Consider the following 19,852-nt stretch of genomic DNA (forward strand, 5'->3'; position numbering starts at 1 on the left):
TGAAATTAATAGTAGAATACAAGATCTGACCAAAGAGGGGAGACCTTCCCTGACAAATTATATAACTCGCATTGAGAATGCTAAGAAAACTCAACAATTAGATCAACACCTCCTAACTCAAGTGTTAAAACAAAGAGCCACATGGAATGGAGGTGGACATCGTAAAAAGAGATAGGCAAATATGGAGACGTAAAGATCTGTGATAAGTGATATAGCAACTGCCTTTGCCTCAGTTGTTAACACCATTGATTTGACAACATTAGATCAAAAGGTCAGAGATTTAGGGTCTCGCATTAAAGATATATTAAAAGATAAATGAAAATACAGATAAGGATCAAATGCTGACCATATATTTGCAAAGGATAGCTACAGTGCTAGAAACACATGCCCAAACCATTAATAAATTAATAAAAGAGGAATATAACGTATCTTAGCAGGCGGCTGCTAATGATATCTGCTTAATGTGGTTACATCTTGAAAACACAGAGATTAGGACTTGGAGTTAGAAATTCCAGTCTGCAGCCCTGCGTACATCTGTATGTGGGAGAGGCAGTGTTTATTTCAGACAGGCTGCGTGCTTCAGAGAGAGAGCGAGAGTGGAACTAGGCAATTTCTCTCTCCTGTTTTGTTTTCTAAATTTGTTTCGGGTATAGGGATTATTCCTTTGGATAAATAAATAATAAATGAAGATTCGACAAATTAATCACTTGGGCTCTCAAGAAGAGCCGCAATGGATTTTCTGTGTTTCTTTTAAAACAGGTGACCCTGGTTTTTTTTTGGGACCACGCGAGTGTTGATGGTGCAGGATTACCAAGAGTAGTTACAAAGTTACGGTGCAACATTTGCTGGAGAAATTTGGTGCAGGAAACGATCCAGTGGTGTTAAAGATTTAAGACTTTAGCTGCAGACATCAGCGGATACCAAATGTCACAGCGTGGTGATATCAAACTGATTCTCTTCTTTTGAAAACATTTTGATTTGTTTTGTTTTAACCTATTTGTTGTCTTCCGAGACAGAATGCTCGAGGTGGGGAGATATGGGAATTTCTCTAAAGTCATTGAATTGGGCATGATAAAAAAATCAATCTGGCATAAATATACAATCTAGTGGAAGTCAGGAAAGTGTAGTTGAGAATAGTAAATTGATAGCTTTCTCGTGGAGATATTTGTGTCCTTGCCTATAATGAATAATGAGAAAACTACACTCAATAGCCTGGCCACTACCCTGACATCGGGACCATTCAGGGGGAGATAAGCACTCTAGACACCCCTGATCTTTTTGATAAGATAACCTGAAAACCTAAGAGTGGCTACAGTGGACATAAAAGATACAAATGTATGTTGCCATCATCTGAAACGGAGATCAGGATGAAGCACATGATTACAAAGGCCTATGGCCTGGTGAGCTATTGCAACCACTCTTTAAACAAACCAGTTGCTTTTACAGGACTGAATCCTACAGGACATATGATGTGTGCCGTGGAAAATGTTCGGAAATACCATGAGGAAGAAGAGACTGGCCAGCAGAAAGTTAATATCCAAGAACACTAAGCTCATTCCTATGAGATGCTGCTAGTATGCGGAGATACATGAAGAAGATACATTGAAGAATGAGTCTCAGACAGGCTCAGTTACTTGACAACAGCACAACAGGAAAATGGTTAATGTGGTCCAGGCGAGTGAGAAATCCTTTTAAACAAGGCACTGACACATGGTCCATAGAGAAACCAACTAATTAATGAAACAGTCAGGAAACACTGGTATCAATCAAAAGGACTGAAATTAAAGTAAAGAGGGACACAGTAATTTGGATTTCCAAAATTCAGGGTTAGGTTCCCATCAGTTAACAATAAAATTGGGAGAAACAATATTTAGAAGATATCCGCACGATGGATACAAAATTACAAGATTATGAGGGGCCCAGATAAAGTAGACAGGAAGTACCTGTTTCCCCTAGCAGAGGGTTCAAGAACTAGAGGACGTAGATTTAAGCTGATTGGCTGGAACAAAATTAAAGGGATGTGTTACTAGACATGCTGTCACTGTGTGTCCACATAGTGTTGGACACAGCCTAGAAGCACAGTGTGGGTTTAATAATACCGGTACCAATCCGGATATTAACTGTACCATGGAGGCCCTAGAGGCGGATCTAAAACCCACTTAAGTGGTATATGCCGGAGAGGGCGAATACTGTGTTACAACTAATTTGAAAACGTTTAAATATGCCAATCTAACTTGTGATATTTTAAGTCCAGAATTCTACTCCATTTCTGAAGTCCTGGTTCGGATTGGACCCGAGGAACTGGTAGAGATACACCGGCATAACCTCACCACCTTACAAGTTTCTGAGAATGTCAGAAAGGACTTAAAAGCATATCAGGACACATTTGGGTATCTGACACCCCTGTTGCCTAAATACTTGAAAGCATTGCGAATGGAGATACGCCTCTCCCAGAAGGTTTATTATAACCTACAACAGGACAATAACAACATTAAGCATGACATTGACCAAATTAAAGTCACCACCTGGTGAAATGACCTCTGGAATTTGGGACTGAATATACAGATCCATCCTTGGATTAGATTAATTTCATATGTATTAGTCGTAGTGCAGTTTGTTGTAATGTGCTTCTTGATTTTCATTGCATGTAATAAATGTAAGCAGAGGATGAAGGGTTTGGCAAAGATAGTAAAACAGAGCCTGGGTGAGAATGTCCCCATTGTCTCTGTGGTTTCAACTAAGAACACATCTTAATGGTACCAGGAGTAGCACCCGCTGGGGTAAGGTGCATGTAAAAGGGAAGACAATTATATTTTGATAGGATTATCAGATGCTCTGCCTCTCTTCCACCCGGACTGGTGGCCAACACGAAGGGAACCTGGTTAAGATGAGGTACAGCATCTAACGGGATATTGTAGGGAGAATTTGGATTAAGGGATATAATGGGGAGGGCACCAATTCACAGGTGTAAAATGGTCTGAAAGGTACCATTCAGTCTAGTTAGGCTGGAAACAAAATATAAAGCACCATGAGATATTTGACTATGTTAGCCTTTTCAAACTAACATGAATAGGTTTAGCTGACCAAGGACATTCGCAGCTTACTTGAGAGATGTTTAGAAGGAGTCTGTTCCTGAGAACAGATAAGAGTACAAAGGCGTATTGATGAAACATGTCTGTGTTCTACTGGGACTTCTCTAGTTCAAGGGCTAGTCATATTCATTGTTATAATTCTTATAGTTTATTGCTTACATAAATGTTGCTGCGCTGCAGAACCTGCAGAACCAGTGAGCACCGTAATAATTGGTTATCATGAAATGATAAAAGGGGGGAATGAGAATCCCTACGTGGTCAGTTTTCGGTAAAATATTAAAATGCCTACGTGGCAAAGAAGCAGAATGCAAAATGGTTAGAAAGGGTTAATTAGTTAGTAACTGAGATTGGTACAGGTGGCCTGGCCTCCTGCTGGGCCATATGTTTGCGTAGTCAGCAGGTTTGCATGGTCTTAGCAATGTAGAGTCTTTGATGTGATTCAAGGACTGGTCTGAATGTCTCCATGTTTATGGCAGATCAATATAGGTAACGAGCTTAGCCAAAGTTGAAAGACATTCCAGGTTGGGAGATAAGGAACAGAAGGAACAGGGAAGAACATTCCAAGTTGGAAGGTGAGGAAGTATCCCCTTTGATGTCTAACAGCAGCATGATCAGCACATGGACGATTTATGATTGGCCGGAAATAATGTAACCTCGCATGGCAACCTGTGCCCGGCTTATGATTGGTGTTGACCCTCGTTAAGTATGTTCCAACCCCTATTGATTTGTATAAAGGTATGAGTTTTTGTCTTTGTCTTTGTCTCCTTATTCTGTTAGAATCGTTCGGATTCTCTCAGGAATCTGAATTGAAGCTACAGACTAAGACCTGCTGTTAAAGTTGTGATGAACTTTAAAATGTATTCGACTTCAGTTTTTACTGAACCAGACTGAGGGGAAAGAATCCGGATCGTCATGGACAGGCCCTGCGAATACACAGGGTCTGCTCAGACGAGGAGGAACGCGATGGACACCTACAGATGCTGAAAGACGCCCTAGTAAGAACGGGATATGATGCTCGACTCATCGATCGACAGTTCCGACGGGCCACAGCGAAAAATCGCGTAGACCTCCTCAGAAGACTAACACGGGACACAACCAACAGAGTACCCTTCGTCGTCCAGTACTTCCCCGGAGCGGAGAAACTACGCCATATTCTCCGCAGCCTTCAACATGTCATCAATGATGACGAACACCTCGCTATGGCCATCCCCACACCTCCACTACTCGCCTTTAAACAGCCACCCAACCCCAAACAAACCATCGTTCGCAGCAAATTACCCAGCTTTCAGGAGAACAGCGTCCACGACACCACACAACCCTGCCACGGTAACCTCTGCAAGACATGCCAGATCATCGACACAGATACCACCATCACACGAGAGGACACCACCCACCAGGTGCACGGTTCATACTCCTGTGACTTGGCCAACGTTGTCTACCTCATACGTTGCAGAAAAGGATGCCCCAGAGCATGGTACATTGGCGAGACCATGCAGACGCTGCGACAACGGATGAACGGACACCGCGCAACAATCGCCAAACAGGAGGGTTCTCTCCCTGTCGGGGAACACTTCAGCAGTCATGGACATTCAGCCACCGACCTTCGGGTAAACATACTCCAAGACAGCCTTCGAGACACACGACAACGCAAAATCGTCGAGCAGAAATTGATAGCCAAGTTCCGCACCCATGAGGACGGCCTCAACCGGGATCTTGGGTTCATGTCACACTACACATAACCCCACCAGCGAACAAATGTTATCTGTTTTTAATATAACGGGTCATTGACTGTCTTCCTTCTCTCTCTCTTTTTTTTGGGGGGTTTGTATATTCGGTGGCCTTTTAGGTGACACCTTTCTGTCTGCTCACTGTGATTGCCTTGGCAACGGGCAGTAATCACCAGACATTGTTCTGTTATTTTCAAATGTGAAGGATTCGAAAATGTCATTTCCACACCGTTCACCTGAGGAAGGAGGAAGCCTCCGAAAGCTTGTGGAATTTAAAATAAATTTGTTGGACTATAACTTGGTGTTGTAAAATTGTTTACAATTGTCAACCCCAGTCCATCACCGGCATCGCCACATATATGACAGGCAGAAGAGCTTGTTTACTTCCATCCTCACCCCTCCTCCCTCCTAGAATAGGGCCCTCCTTGTCCTCACCTTTCACCCCATCAGCCTTCGCTTTCGACAGATCATCCTCCGCCATTTCCAACCTCCAACGTGATCCTACCACCATACACATGATCCCCTCCCATCCCCTTTCCAAAGGGATAGTTCCCTCCGTGACATCCTGGTCCACTCCTCGGTGACCCCTAACAACTGGTCTCCTCCCCCCGGCACCTTCCCATGCAAGCGCAGAAGATGCAACACCTGTCCTTTCACCTCCTCCCATACCAACGTCCAGGAGCCCCAAATACTTCACCTGAGTGAGATAGTGATTTACTCGTTCTTCCTCCAGCTTAGTATACTGTATTCACTGCTCACAATGCAATCCTATCTACATAGGGAAGACCAAACGCAGATTGGGTGATCACTTTGCTGAACATTTCCATTCAGTCTGCAAATGCGATCCTGAGCTTCCGGTCATTCATCAATTTAAATCTCCGTCCTATTCCCACTCTGACCTCTCCGCCCTTAGCCTCCTACACTGTTCTAATGAAGCTCAATGCAGGCTCAAGGAACAGCACCTCACCTTTCTCCTATCACTTTTCAGCCTTCTGGCCTTAAAACTGACTTTAACAACTTCAGACCTTAACCACGTCTCCGATTTTCTCTCGGACAGCAGGTACTGGTACTGTAGGATGAGTGAATCGAGAATGAGGGAGGTTGTGGGAATGCTCTCTCGGTACATGGCAGGTGGTGTGGTCTGCTCCCCTGATGTCACCTGTCTTTTTATTTTATCATACTCCCGGCCAATGGAACCAGTGCTGCACTGGAGCCTTCTTCGCCTTTGCCACATATTCCATGTTTCCCTCACTCTTTGCTATTCTGCTGTAACTATTTACACATCCTCTGGGTCTCGGATACATCTTTTATTTCTCTAATTTCTCTCATTATTGTCTCCTTTTATCACATCATTATCACTGTCATTTAATCATCAGCCAGAAGGAAATGCAACCGCCCTTTAAGAGAAGCACTCTCACTTTAAACAGGCTTCCGCACGCTCCCCGGAAATCCCACTCCGAAAGTAGCGGGGCTTCCAGTTCTCAATGCAATCGCTTGGGAAACCAAACAGTCAAATTTAAATGAGACCCAGAAGTTAAAATAACACAGGCCTGAAATTTAGGTCAGCAAGTTCAATTTGCAAAACAATTGAAATGCAAATTCATATGTCATCGCCAAAAATGATGGCCCTGAAATTCCAAGCAGCAAGTTGCACCAAATTTTCACCAATGAGTCTAGACTTGCACTCGCCTATGCTCTGCAAAACTGAAACCGCCAAAATTTGTGGGGTCAGTTCATTTAAATATCCATTGGCGGTTCTCTAGCACAAATCCATGTAAAATGGCAGTACTGCTCTGAGGGTGCTTGGAAATATGATTGCAGCCTTTAAAAAGCCACGCCTGGCTGCAGATTGCAGTAGCAGGTACAGGAGCAACAGGTGAGCAGGAAACTATTCAGCTCATTAAATTAACTGGATGGCTCATATTTGATTTGGTCCCATATTTCAAGAATGTCTTCCACTGGAGGATCTGTCTCTGACAGCTGAAAAGGGACAAGAGCATTGCAAATTGCAACAAAAGAAGAACTCACAATTTTAATGAGACTGACCTCCAAATCCTCACCAAGGGGATTGATCAGAGGAGGAAGAGACTGCTGGGTCTCCATGAGAGGAAGTCTCAAAAATATTTCTTGTGCCATGTGGAAGAAGATGGCACTGGCATTGAGTACCAACACTTTCATTCCCAGAACGACAGGCCAGTGCCACAAGAAGTTCAATACCCTGACTAGGAATGCAAGGTAGCACTCTGGCCACTCTCCCTTTTCTTCCTTGGGTACCCTGGGCAATAGCACACTGTTGTGCCTCTAAAATTAAGAACTGCACTAATGCACTCTGGTTAAAGGGGACACTAACTCAAGATCATATTGTATGTGTCATCTTCTCTCTAACAGCACTTACTTGCATACAGAACCTTAAAACTCTTTCCTCCACTTTAATAGGGTGATACCACCAGATCTCTTGCATCAGGTGATCGATGCCTCCTGGGAAACAATCCTTCAATTGCTAGCTTTCACCTAATTCACTCACAGTGTCCACAAGAGGCAGACGTCAGAGGAATCATTAAGGAGGTCACCCCCGACAAGGAACAGGCCGTGGAGCAGATTGGGAAGCACTCTTCTGTAGTTGTGGGAGATGGTAAGGTTGGTGACATAGTCCCAGCATCAGGTTAGTGGTTGTACAAATACACAACCTCCAAGGCATCTCTATGAAGCAGCACATAACCTCAAGTTTACACACCCTTTTCTGTCTCCTTAATCCCATGTGTTATGCTCACCCATCCATAGCTTGTACCTCCTTTCATGCAGATACATCACAGCAACAAAGGGGCAGAAGATGAAAATGAAGAAGATGATGATGATAATGATGAAGAAAAGGAGCAAGAGAGAAGAAAATTCTTCCTTGTGAACTATGAGGCTAATGATAAAAAGGGGGAGGATATAAAGGTCAAGCCCACCCAAAAGGCCCAGGACCAAGATCATGCCACATGTTCCTCTGACACAACCCCCTCGGTCTCATCTTCTCCATCACCTGCTTTTGCACTCTCATAAACCAGCTCAAATACTTTCACCCAGAAGGAATTAGTGTTAATGTGGAAGTGGCATTACAGGGAAATGCCTTATCTGCTCCTGAGAAACTTTCACTTTGGGAGGCAGGAGGGTTTTCACACTCCCACAGGCAGTCAGAAGCCAATCCAAGGCTATCTATGCTGAATGCCAAAAAAAAACCTCCAAAAAATTATTCCCAGCTGCAGTAACTACTGCACAAACTTTTAGCAGTCTTCCAGCTCAAACCCTCTTCACTTCTACCAGTCTCAGATGATCCTGGAAACAGCTTTGCCTTATATTGCTCATTATAATTTACCTCTGGTGCATTATAAACATAAATACAGAAAATTCAGGGCTGCGGCACCATTGGCCCTCATTTTAATATATGGTAATTAGGTGTATGGGGACACTATGGGAAGATCGTGTTTGGAAATTCAGGCACTTTGTTTTTAGGATAGAAAGCTGATATAAATGGCTTCCACCCCAATTTTCTGCCCAGTCAAGTGAGTTGTCCCAATTTTAACACTGAAAACAATGTGAACTTTCAGGGCCAATTATTCTATGGTTATCGTCATGGTTGTGAGTGCAGGAATAATTTTAATTGGTTAACATAATTCTTACCTATTTTCTCTAGTGCATGGTTAAAGGAAATAGTTAGAATGGAAACAGTAAGTACACTCTCCTATGCCTATATATGAAGCGAAATCTATCACAAAGTCCTTCTGTCTCATGGATACTATGTCATGGACTGAATGCTCATGGCGTAAATTAAAATTCTTGGTATGAAAGCTAGGAAACAGCTAGATCTATAAAGACCTGATTAAGTTAATGTATTGCATCATAACACTATGAATACATTGCAGAAAAAAAATGATCCTTTATTCTCACCTTAACAGGTAGAGGTACTGTGTTTGAGGCTGGAGGTGGATGGCACATGTTATATCCTTCAGTGCACTTTTCAGATTATGGATCTGCCACAACAAAGTCAATTACAAAACATGTCACTGATCATCATCAGTTCGTTTGAAATTCTGTTAGCCAAAAAAGATTTTTTTGCTTTTTCATCACAATTTTTCCTCACAAAATATATAGTTTACATAAATTTAAATCATATAAATAGATGCAAAACAAAATATATATTTTAAAGGAAGTAGAATTGTGTAAAGTGAGCCACAGATATCTGAACCACACGTACTGCAGCGGTTCAAGAAGGCGGCTCACCACCACCTTCTCAAGGGCAATTAGAGATGGGCAATAAATGCTGGCCTTGCCATGTCCCATGAACGAATAATAAAAAAAGAATGAATGTTTGCATTTGAACTGAATGGTTTGGCTTCTCCCGCAAACAAACTGCCTGGAGACTAAACCAATTAATCGTCACAACACTATCCAGTTAAACTGGGCGGTGACTTCTGAGAGTTAATTCGGTTTCTAACCTTTTATGTACATGACAGAATTAAAGGATCAATATCAAGCACAGACAATTATGCTTCCTTTTTATTACAGTAAAATCATATAAAAAGGATGGTGCTTGAGAGATGAGGGGTACTGAATGCTCCAATGGATGATAAGGCCTTGTAATGGAGGTACATGAGAAACAGCAGAAATAGAGGGAGCGGCACGATGAGGAGAAGATAGCAATCAGCTAATGGCAGGAAATCAGGCACTGTCGGCTGGTAGCAAGGTGGGGAAGGCATCATAGCTCGGGGGCTGAATTTACCCACCTTTATCTCTGATGGAATGGCCAGGAAATAGGCAGAAACCTAGATATACTAGATCCTGGCTTATGCTGGGAGATCCCGCTCAACCTTGTGAGGGGTGGAGCCAGAGTGGCGACAGCCTACGCTGGGCGTTTCCTCTTCCCCAACCTCAGTGGGACCCAGCGCAAGGTTGGAAGCTGGTACACAACATGAGAGAAGGCATACTGGCCTCCAGAAGAACGCAAGCTGGCCCACACCAGGGTGGGTGTGTTCAGGCCAGGGAAGTGCCCTGGAGCCCACTTTGTAATGGATCGCAGAAATCGTTTCTCAGGAGAAGAGGAACTGGGCCTCACTCCTGGATGACAGCCAGGCCCTGGAGTTTCCTGGCAAGTGCCCAAGCTCCACCCATACTGGTGCAGGTGTCCACCAGCCCATGCAAATTAAGTGCCTTCCCATTGATGCTGCATAGTCCAGCAGGGTCAGCGTGGAAGGCATGATCCCACTGTAACTACCGAGATTGTGGCCCAAAAATTTTAAGGGCCCTGGTTCTTTACAGGCAACCTTCAAATGTTTGAAATTACTATCGGTATCAGAAAATAAAAAACTTTTTGTTTTTTCTTTAACATTTGCAGAATTTTTGTTGAGTTAAGCTCAATTTGCTTTACAATAAAAGTGGTGTGTTTTTATTGATCTTTAATGGGTATTATGGCACTTAAACACATTTTCTGTGTATGGTTAATTTTACAGTAGCTGGTGAGTGTGTGCAGCCACCATTGTTAATGCCACTATGGAGAGAAATAACACAAATCATAGCAAACATTGCATTAAACAGAAGCAGGTGCACAAAACATCAAACTGCGTTAAAACAATAATAGCAAAAAGAGAAAATGAACCAGAGCTGTGGAGTGCTGTAAAGTTCAAGATAACTGTGAAGTGAGATTGAGAAGGTTGCAGCCTAATGGTAACTGATCAGAGAAAATAAAGGAGGTGATCGGCTCGGAGCTAGCCTAAGTGCCTGGGTGGGTAGAGCCCTTCCAAACCTATGTGGCATTTATTTGTTCACAATCGTGGGAGCCTCCTGATCTTGTGCTCATGTGGGTATAAAAGGGCTTTTCCCAAAAGCATCATGGGGAGACCTTGCTGATTTTTGTCAGTAAATGCAGATGAGCAGACACCAAATAGGATGTGCTGCCAGCATGAAATGTTATTGGTTGCCAGGTGTCCCCATGTGGTTATTTCTCATCTTTGAGCGTAGAAAGTGAGTGTCAGCAGACTATTCAACCATGGGGAATATCACAGCTGACCATCATCCTGATCTTGAGTATATTCAAGGCTGAGATAGATAGATTTTTGGACTCTAGGGGAATCAAGGGATATGAGGATCGGGCTAGAAAGCGGAGTCAAGATCAAAGATCAGCCATGATCTTATTGAATGGCGGAGCAGGCTCGAGGGGCCATATGGCCTACTTCTGCTTCTATTTCTTATGAATCAAAACTGGAACTTTCATGGTAATCAATCAATTTACATATGTTAAGATAAAGAGGTAGCGAACTGAGCCCCAAAAATCAAGTTTAACAATTTTGTTTCAAATACTTATATACCTTATGATATGTCTCTGCCCGACACACATATGCTCTCATTGAAGTTGGCACAACCTTTAAGGCATTTGTAAACCTTCGGATCGCTTCATAATAGTGATCCAGTTTTAAAAGGAAAATAAGCCCAAGATTTATATGAGCTAAGCAAACAGTTCTGGAAATAAAACACAAGGTATATTAGACATACAGAAAAGGCTCTGATTCAATAATAATAATGTATATATATATCACACTGCATTCAGACCTTAAAACACATTTTTATTATTGAGCAAAATCTCATCTGCATTATTTAGATGTGAACCTGGAAATATTCACCTATACTCTGCTGAGTCTCCAGAATTAACTCAATCAATGCTCCGAAGGCAAAATACTTTAGTAATTTACCAGGGAAGTAGTCACCATTTCCAACTCCATAATTTATTGGCAAGAAGTTGCTACCAGCAGTTAGCATGCTGGCACTGATTAAAATAATTTATATTCTTCAAGTGTTAAGAATACCAAAAAATCAGAGTTAAAAGTATAATCCAGCTTCATGACAAGCTGTGCTTGCTCGTATGTCTAATTTTAATCCTCAATATAGGCAATATAGTTTTCTGGAACAAGGTGAAAAGAATTTCAGATAAAGGACGCTACATTTCTAAGACCTTGAGTGAAATATAATTAATCAAATTCATTTCTGTTTAAATCTTGTATAGCTCATAGGTAGACTAATCACCTTTGGTGAAGGAATCATTATTTTTTGATTCAAGTTATCCTCCATATATTGTGAGAATAGCAAGCAGATTACCAGGGAAACTCCAAGAATAGCTGTTCCTTTAAACAATATTCCTCCAACAATATGTAACTTTCCATTCCCACATCCTATGTTTTGGAAAACTTGTGAAATAAAAGTGAAACCGTGAAACAAATAGTGAAGCACTGTGACCCAGGAATCACAGCACCAAATTTAATAATCCAGTCCTTGAAAACTGTCTGCTTGTCAACGCCCTGAAATTATGCTGTGGGGGACTGGTGTACGAACATTTAATATGTTCATCTGAAATTTGTATCTGCTATTTCAGCAGAGGCAGTGGCTCATTTTAAAATAAATAGCCGACAGTTATATGAATCTATTTTTCACCATTAAATGATTTCTTGGGTTCATACTTCTTTACTAAAACAAAAGATAGCAATTTGCGGAGCATATTTCTTTCACCTTCTCCAGTTTTCCAAAAAGGAAAGGTTCCAGAGGCAACATATATCGTCGCTGGTAATGGATAAAGGAGTTTTGTACTCAATACAGAATTTAAACCCCTGCACAGAATACTTTAAGATAACATTAAAGATAACAATAATATGAAGAATCCTGAGGATGGCAAGCCAGGCACCTGCTCCGTTCATCGGAAACAAATTTCCTAGAGGGGTACTTAAACAGGCGTTAGGCCCCTAATTAACATATGCAAGAGGCCTAACACTTGTTTTAGGAGACCACCCAAAACATCTAAAGAATGGGCCCGGCGAATTTAGCAGTGGCCCGAATGTACGTGCAGATTGGGCACGAGCCATCCTGCTGCTAAATTTGTCAATGATGTGCCTGTTTTACACCTGAAAAATAGGTGCAACATATACCAATTTCGACTCCAATATGTTCTCCCACAATGGAGCAGCTGCACAGTATTTAAAAATGATAATGAGAGAAATATACTGAAGTTAGAACCCACATAGTGCACAAGGAAAACAGGCCTAGAAATTTGATCACTCTGCACCTGTTTATCAGGAGTAAGACAGGCACCTAAGGGTCCAAAACAGGTGGGCAACACGCATATAGGCCCATCCCTCACGGGAAGTGTGTCACCCGCCATACTGGATTGGGCTGCTCCTTAGGCGTGGAGGGTGCTAGCCGGAACAATTCGGCAAGCTAGTTATAATATTTAAATAAGGGTCTTATGCTGGTTGTAAGACCCTTCTGTGAAAATGGTCTGACCCAGTGCCTGACTCACCACGTAATAAACTCGCCCAGCAAATCCTGGTGTTAAAAGTCAGCAAGGATCCTGAAGGAGTACTATTTAAAGGGCTCACCCCTTTAGTTAGTTGCTGGTATGTCCTCTCAGGCTGCTGGTCAACTTCTAGGCCTTTTCTTGTCTATTTCCTCCACTGCACAAGTGAATTCTGACTTGGGAGAAGAACTTTGTATTGATGATAGACTGCTTTTATCTGCTTTGCCAGTTATTTATTCCAGTCATGGATGATCTGATAGGTCTACCTTTCGGGCTGGAGGAGGAGGAGCAATGAAGGAGACAGGAGTGAGCAGGAATAGCTGAGAGAAGAGGGAGGAGGAGGGCATTGCGCAGGAGGTCAAGCCCACAGCGGATCTTCAGGGAGCACCTCTCATACCTCAACTTCAAGGAGGCTGTCATGGAGCTATGTCCCCTGCTGCAACCACAACTGAAGCTCCAAACCAGGATATGGACAGTACTGCCTGTGGCTGTCAAGGTCACTGTGGTCCTTAACTTTTACGCCACAGGGTCGTTCGATCATTCCAGGCTGCAGCAGGTGACATCAGCGACATATCAGTTTGCTGTATCAGGAAGGTGACCAGGGCCCATTCTACAGGTCGTGCAGCCATTTCTCTGTTCAGAAGCGTTCCCTCCTGTGTGCAGCCACAGTGTACCTCCCATTTAAGACGTCCAGGCTGCATTTAAGTGGTGTTGGAGATGCCCAATTTCTCCCCCACCCCCACTCCCCCAAAAAGGTGCGCATTCAATAAGCAGCACGGGTAGTGCTGGCTGCAAACCTGACCCAAAATAACTAGGTCCCAGCACGAATTCCCTACGCCCGTGTTCTGCTCCCTGCACACCTGTTTTCAGGTGCAATCAAATTTCTAGGCCATAGTATTCAAGAGTAAAACTACAATCGAGTAATTCACAAGAAGGCCACAATGACCACAGGATCTGTAAGTTTTCATGTCAAAAATGCATTAACTTTTTTGCAGCAACTTCATAGGGCACTCCCTAAAATAATACAATTTTCAGTATAGCAATTTTTGAGAGATTGGTTCATTGTTGTGCAGCATTATAATGAATCCCAATCAGAACCTGCAATAATGCTGTTGAGTCACTTGATGATGAACCAACAAGGCTCTTAAATGGTATTAGAGAATAGCAAGAACGCATGGCGCACGAGGCCCACTGAGATTGTGCATGGACAAATATTTGGAAGGAAAGGATCGTGAAGTCAGTTCACTAAGGCACGGGGAGCCAGTGGAGCTTGGCAAGGATGGGAGCAATGAAGGTGTGCAGGCAAGAATGCAGTATGTGGCATTCTGAACGAGCTGTAATTTGTGGCGGATCAAAAGGTGAGGAGGACAACCAAGAAAGCTTTAAGTAAACCGATCCTTGAGGTTAAAAAAGGAATGGATTATGATACTAGCAACAGAATTTTTTTCCACTCATCCAGATGTCAGTAAGGAAACTTGCTTGTGATGGAACGGCAAAGATGCCAAAGGAAATTGTTGCGACAATTGGTGTATTTTTGTTCGCTGCTTACAGGTTTTCTCTCTGTACTATGTATCTTAGCTTAAAATAAAGTTCTTTTTAAGAAAGATAACATGCTGAAAATAGGTCCTGCAATTGCATGCAGGAAAGTTGGCTTCAATTCCCTCGGCTCAGCATGAAATATTTCAGAAAGATACTAGCTATGCCAATTCTGTTGATTGCTAACAGAAGTATGCATCTAGAAAAACAATCAACGATCACATACAAGTACTAAAAACAATGAACTTGCCTCATCAAGCTATTACAGTGGCAGAGCCAGTTGCGGGGGTGGGGGGGCGGCAGTCGTGGGGGTCATGAAATTCCTCCCAAAACACTTCAGGGTCGGTTAATTTTGTATGTCAAGACTTGGCCAAAACTGATTTCAAATAATTTACTCACTTATAAATTTCCGATCGTGATCGTGTTGCGGTTTTGAGTCTGATGTGAACTGCAACATCACAATGGAGGACGTTGCTGTGCTGTGGCAAGTTGGCAATTCTCTGGACTTAAACTTCAACACCCCCACCATCATGCTTCAATCTCAACTCCGCCCATGGGCTATTATGCAACAATATAACCTAATCAGAATAGGCCTAGCATAGACAGCACTTATCAGACACCACAGAAGCTTGTCTATGGGAACTGAATTTTGTGTTGTGCATGAGAAAAGCATCTGGAGGAGACCGATTTGTAACAAATGGGATTAAACAACAATGACTTAGGAACGTAGGATCATAGGAAGGGACATAGGAACAGGAGTAGGCCATTCAGCCACTCGTTCCAGTTCATAATATCATAGTATGTTACAGCACAGAAGGAGGCTATTTGGCCCATCATGCCCGTACCGGCACTTTGAAAGAGCTATCCAATTAGTCCCACTCCCCTGCTCTTTCCCCATAGCCCAGTAAATTTTCTCCCTTCATGTATTTATCCAATTCTCTTTTGAAAGTTACTATTGAATCTGCTTCAATCCACCCTTTCAGGCAGTGCATTCCAGATCACACCAACTCTGCATAAAAAAATGTTTCCTCATGTCGCCTCTGATTCTTTTGCCAAGCACCTTAAATCTGTGTCCACTGGAAACAGCTTCTCCTTATTTACTCTATCGAAACCGTTCGTGATTTTGAACACCTCTATCAAATCTCCTCTTAACCTCCTCTAAGGAGAACAACCCCAGCTTCTCCAGTCTCTCCACATAACTAAAGTCCCTCATGTGCCTTTTGAAAGTCCATATACACAACATCAATAGCAATACCATCATCAACTCTCTCCGTTACTTCATCAAAGAACTCAATTAAGTTAGTCAAAACACGATTTTCCTAAAACAAACCCGTGCTGACATAAGAAACATAAGAAATAGGAGCAGGAGTAGGCTACACGGTCCCTCGAGCCTGCTCCACCATTCAAAAAGATCATGGCTGATCTTCGACCTCAACTTTCCTGCCTAATCCCCATATCCCTTGATACCCCTAGAGTTCAAAAATCTATCTATCTCAGCCTTGAATATACTCAATGACTCAGCATCCACAGCCCTTTGGGGTAGAGAATTCCAAAGATTCACAACCCTCTGAGTGAAGAAATTCCTCCTCACCTCAGTCCTAAATGGCCAACTCCTTATCCTGAGACTATGCCCCCTAGTTCTAGACTCACCAGCCAGGGGAAACAACCTCTCAGCACCTACCCTATCAAACCTCCTCAGAATCTTATATCTTTCAATTAGATCACCTCTCATTCTTCTAATCTCCAGAGAATATAGGCCCATTCTACTCAATCTCTCATCATAGGACAACCCTCTCATCCCAGGAATCAATCTAGTGAACCTTCATTGCACCGTCTCTAAGGCAAGTATATCCTTCCTTAGATAAGGGGACCAAACCTCAGGTGTGGTCTCACCAAAGCCCTGTACAATTGTAACAAGGTTCCTTACTCTTGTACTCCAAACCCCTTGCAATAAAGGCCAACATGCCATTTGCCTCCCTAATTGCTGCTGTACCTGCATGCTAACTTTCTGTGTTTCTTGTACGAGGACACTCAAATCCCTCTTAACACCAACATTTAATAGTTTATCACCATTTAAAAAATATTCTGTTTTTCTATTCTTCATACCAAAGTGAATAACCTCACCTTTCCCCACATTATACTCCATCTGCCACCTTCTTGCCCACTCACTTAACCTCTCTATATGCCTTTGCAGATTCTTTGTGTCCTCCTCACAGCTGACTTTCCCACCTAGCTTTGTATCGTCAGCAAACTTGAATACATTATACTCGGTCCCTTCATCTAAGTCATTAATATAGATTGTAACTAGCTGAGGCCCAAGCACTGATCCTTGCGGCACCCCACTAGTTACAGCCTGCCAACCTGAAAATGACCCGTTTATTCCTATTCTCTGTTTTCTGTCCGTTAACAATCCTATATTCATGCTAATATATTACCCCCAATCCCATGAGCCTTTATCTTGAGTAACAACCTTTTATGTTGCATCTTATCGAATGCCTTTTGGAAATCCAAATATACTACATCCACTGGTTTCCCTTTATCTACCCTGCTAGTTACATCCTCAAAAAATTCTAATAAATTTGTTAAACACGATTTCCCTTTCATAAAACCATGTTGAGTCTGCCTAATCATATTATGATTTTCTAAGTGCCCTGTTACCACTTCCTTAATAATGGATTCCAGCATTTTCCCGATGACTGATGTCAGGCTAACTGGCCTGAAGTTTTCTGTTTTCTCTCTCCCTCCTTTCTTGAATAGCACTGTTACATTTACTACCTTCCAATCCGATGGGGCAATTCTAGAATCTAGAAAGTTTTGAAAGATCACAACCAATGCGTCCACTATCTCTGCAGCCACCTCTTTTAGAGCCCTAGGATTTAGGCCATCAGGTCCACGGGGTTTGTTGGCTTTTAGTCCCGTTAGTTTCTCTAGTACTTTTTCTCTACTGATATTAATTACTTTAAGTTCCTCACTCTCATTAGCCCTTTGGTTCCCCACTAGTTTTGGTATGCTTTTTGTGTCTTCTACTGTGAAGTAGTTAGAAATATATCGCCGTTCCTTTGTCAAAATCCTGGAACTCCCTACCTAACAGCACTGTGGGAGAATCTTCACCACATGGACTGCAGCGGTTCAAGAAGGCGGATCACCACCACCATCTCAAGGGCAATTAGGGATGGGCAACAAATGCTGGCCTTGCCAGTGATGCCCACATCTCATTAACGAATAAAAAAAAGATTCAAAATATTTGTTTAACGTCTCTGCCATTTCCTTATTCCCCATTATAATTTCTCCTGTCTCAGCCTCTAAGGGACCAACGTTTACTTTTGCTACTCTCTTCCTTCTTACATACTTGTAGAAGCTCTTACAATCTGTTTTTATATTTCTTGCTAGTTTACTCTTATTCTATTTTCTCCCTTTTTATCAATTTTTTGGTTATCCTTTGCTGGTTTCTAAAACTCTCCCAATCCTCAGGCTTACTACTATTCTTCACAACATTATAAGCCTCTTCTTTTAATCAAATACTACCCTTAATTTCTTTATTTAGTCATGGATAGATCACTTTTCCCATGGAGTTTTTATTTCTCAATGGAATGTATATTCGTTGAGAATTTTGAAATATTTCTTTAAATGTCTGCCACTGCTTTATCTACCGTCATATCTTTTAATCTAATTTCCCAATGTACCTTTGCCAACTCGCCCTTCATACCTATGTAATTGACTTTATTAAAGTTTAAGACTCTAGTTTCGGACTTAAGTGTGTCACTCTCAAACTCAATGTGAAATTTTATCATATTTTATCACTCTTCCCCAGAGGATCCTTTTCTATGAGACTACTAATTAACCCTGTCTCATTACACAATACAAGATCTAAAATAGCCTGTTCCCTGGTTAGTTCCATGATGTATTGTTCTAGGGAACAGTCTTGAATGCATTCCACGAACTCGTCCTCCAGACTACCTTTGCCAATTTGATTTGCCCAGTCTATATGAAGGTTGAAGTCCCCCACGATTATTGCATTACCTTTGTTACAAGCTGCTATTATTTCTTGATTAATACTCTATCCAACAGTATAGCTACTGTTAGGGGGCCTATAAACTACTCCCACCTGTATTTTCTGCCCCTTATTATTTCTTATCTCCACCCATACTGATTCGACTTCCTGATCTTCAGAGTCAAAATCCTTTCTCACTACTGTCCTTGTGTCATCCTTTATTATCAGGACTACCCCCACCCCGTCCTTTTCCATTCTGCCTGTCTTTTCGAAACATCAAGTACCCTGGAATATTTAGTTCCCAACCTTGGTCACCTTGCAATCACATCTCTGTAATGGCTATTAAATCAAACCCATTTATCTCTATTTGTGCCACTAATTCATCTATCTTGTTACAAATGCTTCATGCATTCAGATAAAGAGCCTTTAATTTTAACTTTTTACCATTATTCCCTGCTTTGACCTTATTCGTTGATGCACTTTTTCCGTTAAATTCTCTGTCTCTTCCAGACACACTCTGCCTGTCTTTATCTAAATCGCTACACCGCTCTATTGCCTTGTCCTTGCTCTTTAGATTTCTAAATTTCCCCTCCCCCCACTTTTAGTTTAAAGCCCTATCTGCAACCCTAGTTATTCGATTCGTCAGGACATTGGTCCCAGCCCGGTTTAAGTGGAGCCCGTCCCAATGGAACAGCTCCCTCTTTCCCCAGTACTGGTGCCAGTGCCCCATGAATTGAAACCCCTTCCTCCCACATCACTCTTTGAGCCACGCATTTAACTCTCTGATCTGCTTGACCCTATGCTAATTTGCGTGTGACTCAGGTAGTAATCCAGAGATTATTACCTTTGAGATTCTGCTTATTAATTTAGATCCTAGCTCCTGACTTTCATTTATTAGCCCATACTTTTCCAAGTGCCAATTAACTTTGTCCCGGATTATTGTCTCTAAAAGTTTCCCCACCTGCGTTAGGTTGACTGGCCTGGGATTGTCGGATTTATCCCTCTCCCCTTTTTTGAACAGGAGTGTAACATTTGCAATCCTCCAGTCCTCTAGCACCGCCTCCATATCTAAGCAGGATTGAAAGATTGAGGCCAAAGCCTCCGCAATTTCTACTTTTTCTTCCCTCGGTAAATTTGGATGCATCCCATCTGGACCAGGTGGCTTTTCTACTTTGAGTACTGCCAACCT

The 19,852-nt window shown here is 42.3% G+C and overlaps 1 protein-coding gene across 1 annotated transcript in view; it reads right to left on the reverse strand.

Annotated features, from left to right (window-relative positions):
* ttc6 (tetratricopeptide repeat domain 6) overlaps positions 1-19,852 on the reverse strand; it is a 162,015-nt gene that overhangs the window by 99,521 nt on the left and 42,642 nt on the right. Inside the window, exons 10-12 of the mRNA XM_067992173.1 lie at positions 11,164-11,314; positions 8,750-8,832; positions 7,608-7,730 (exon numbers count right to left, since the gene is read on the reverse strand). Of these exons, the coding sequence (XP_067848274.1) occupies positions 7,608-7,730; positions 8,750-8,832; positions 11,164-11,314 (357 nt within the window). The remainder of the gene's footprint in view (positions 1-7,607; positions 7,731-8,749; positions 8,833-11,163; positions 11,315-19,852) is intronic.

The sequence above is a fragment of the Heptranchias perlo genome, chromosome 10 (genome assembly GCF_035084215.1).
Source record: "Heptranchias perlo isolate sHepPer1 chromosome 10, sHepPer1.hap1, whole genome shotgun sequence".
Taxonomy (NCBI): Eukaryota; Metazoa; Chordata; class Chondrichthyes; order Hexanchiformes; family Hexanchidae; genus Heptranchias; species Heptranchias perlo.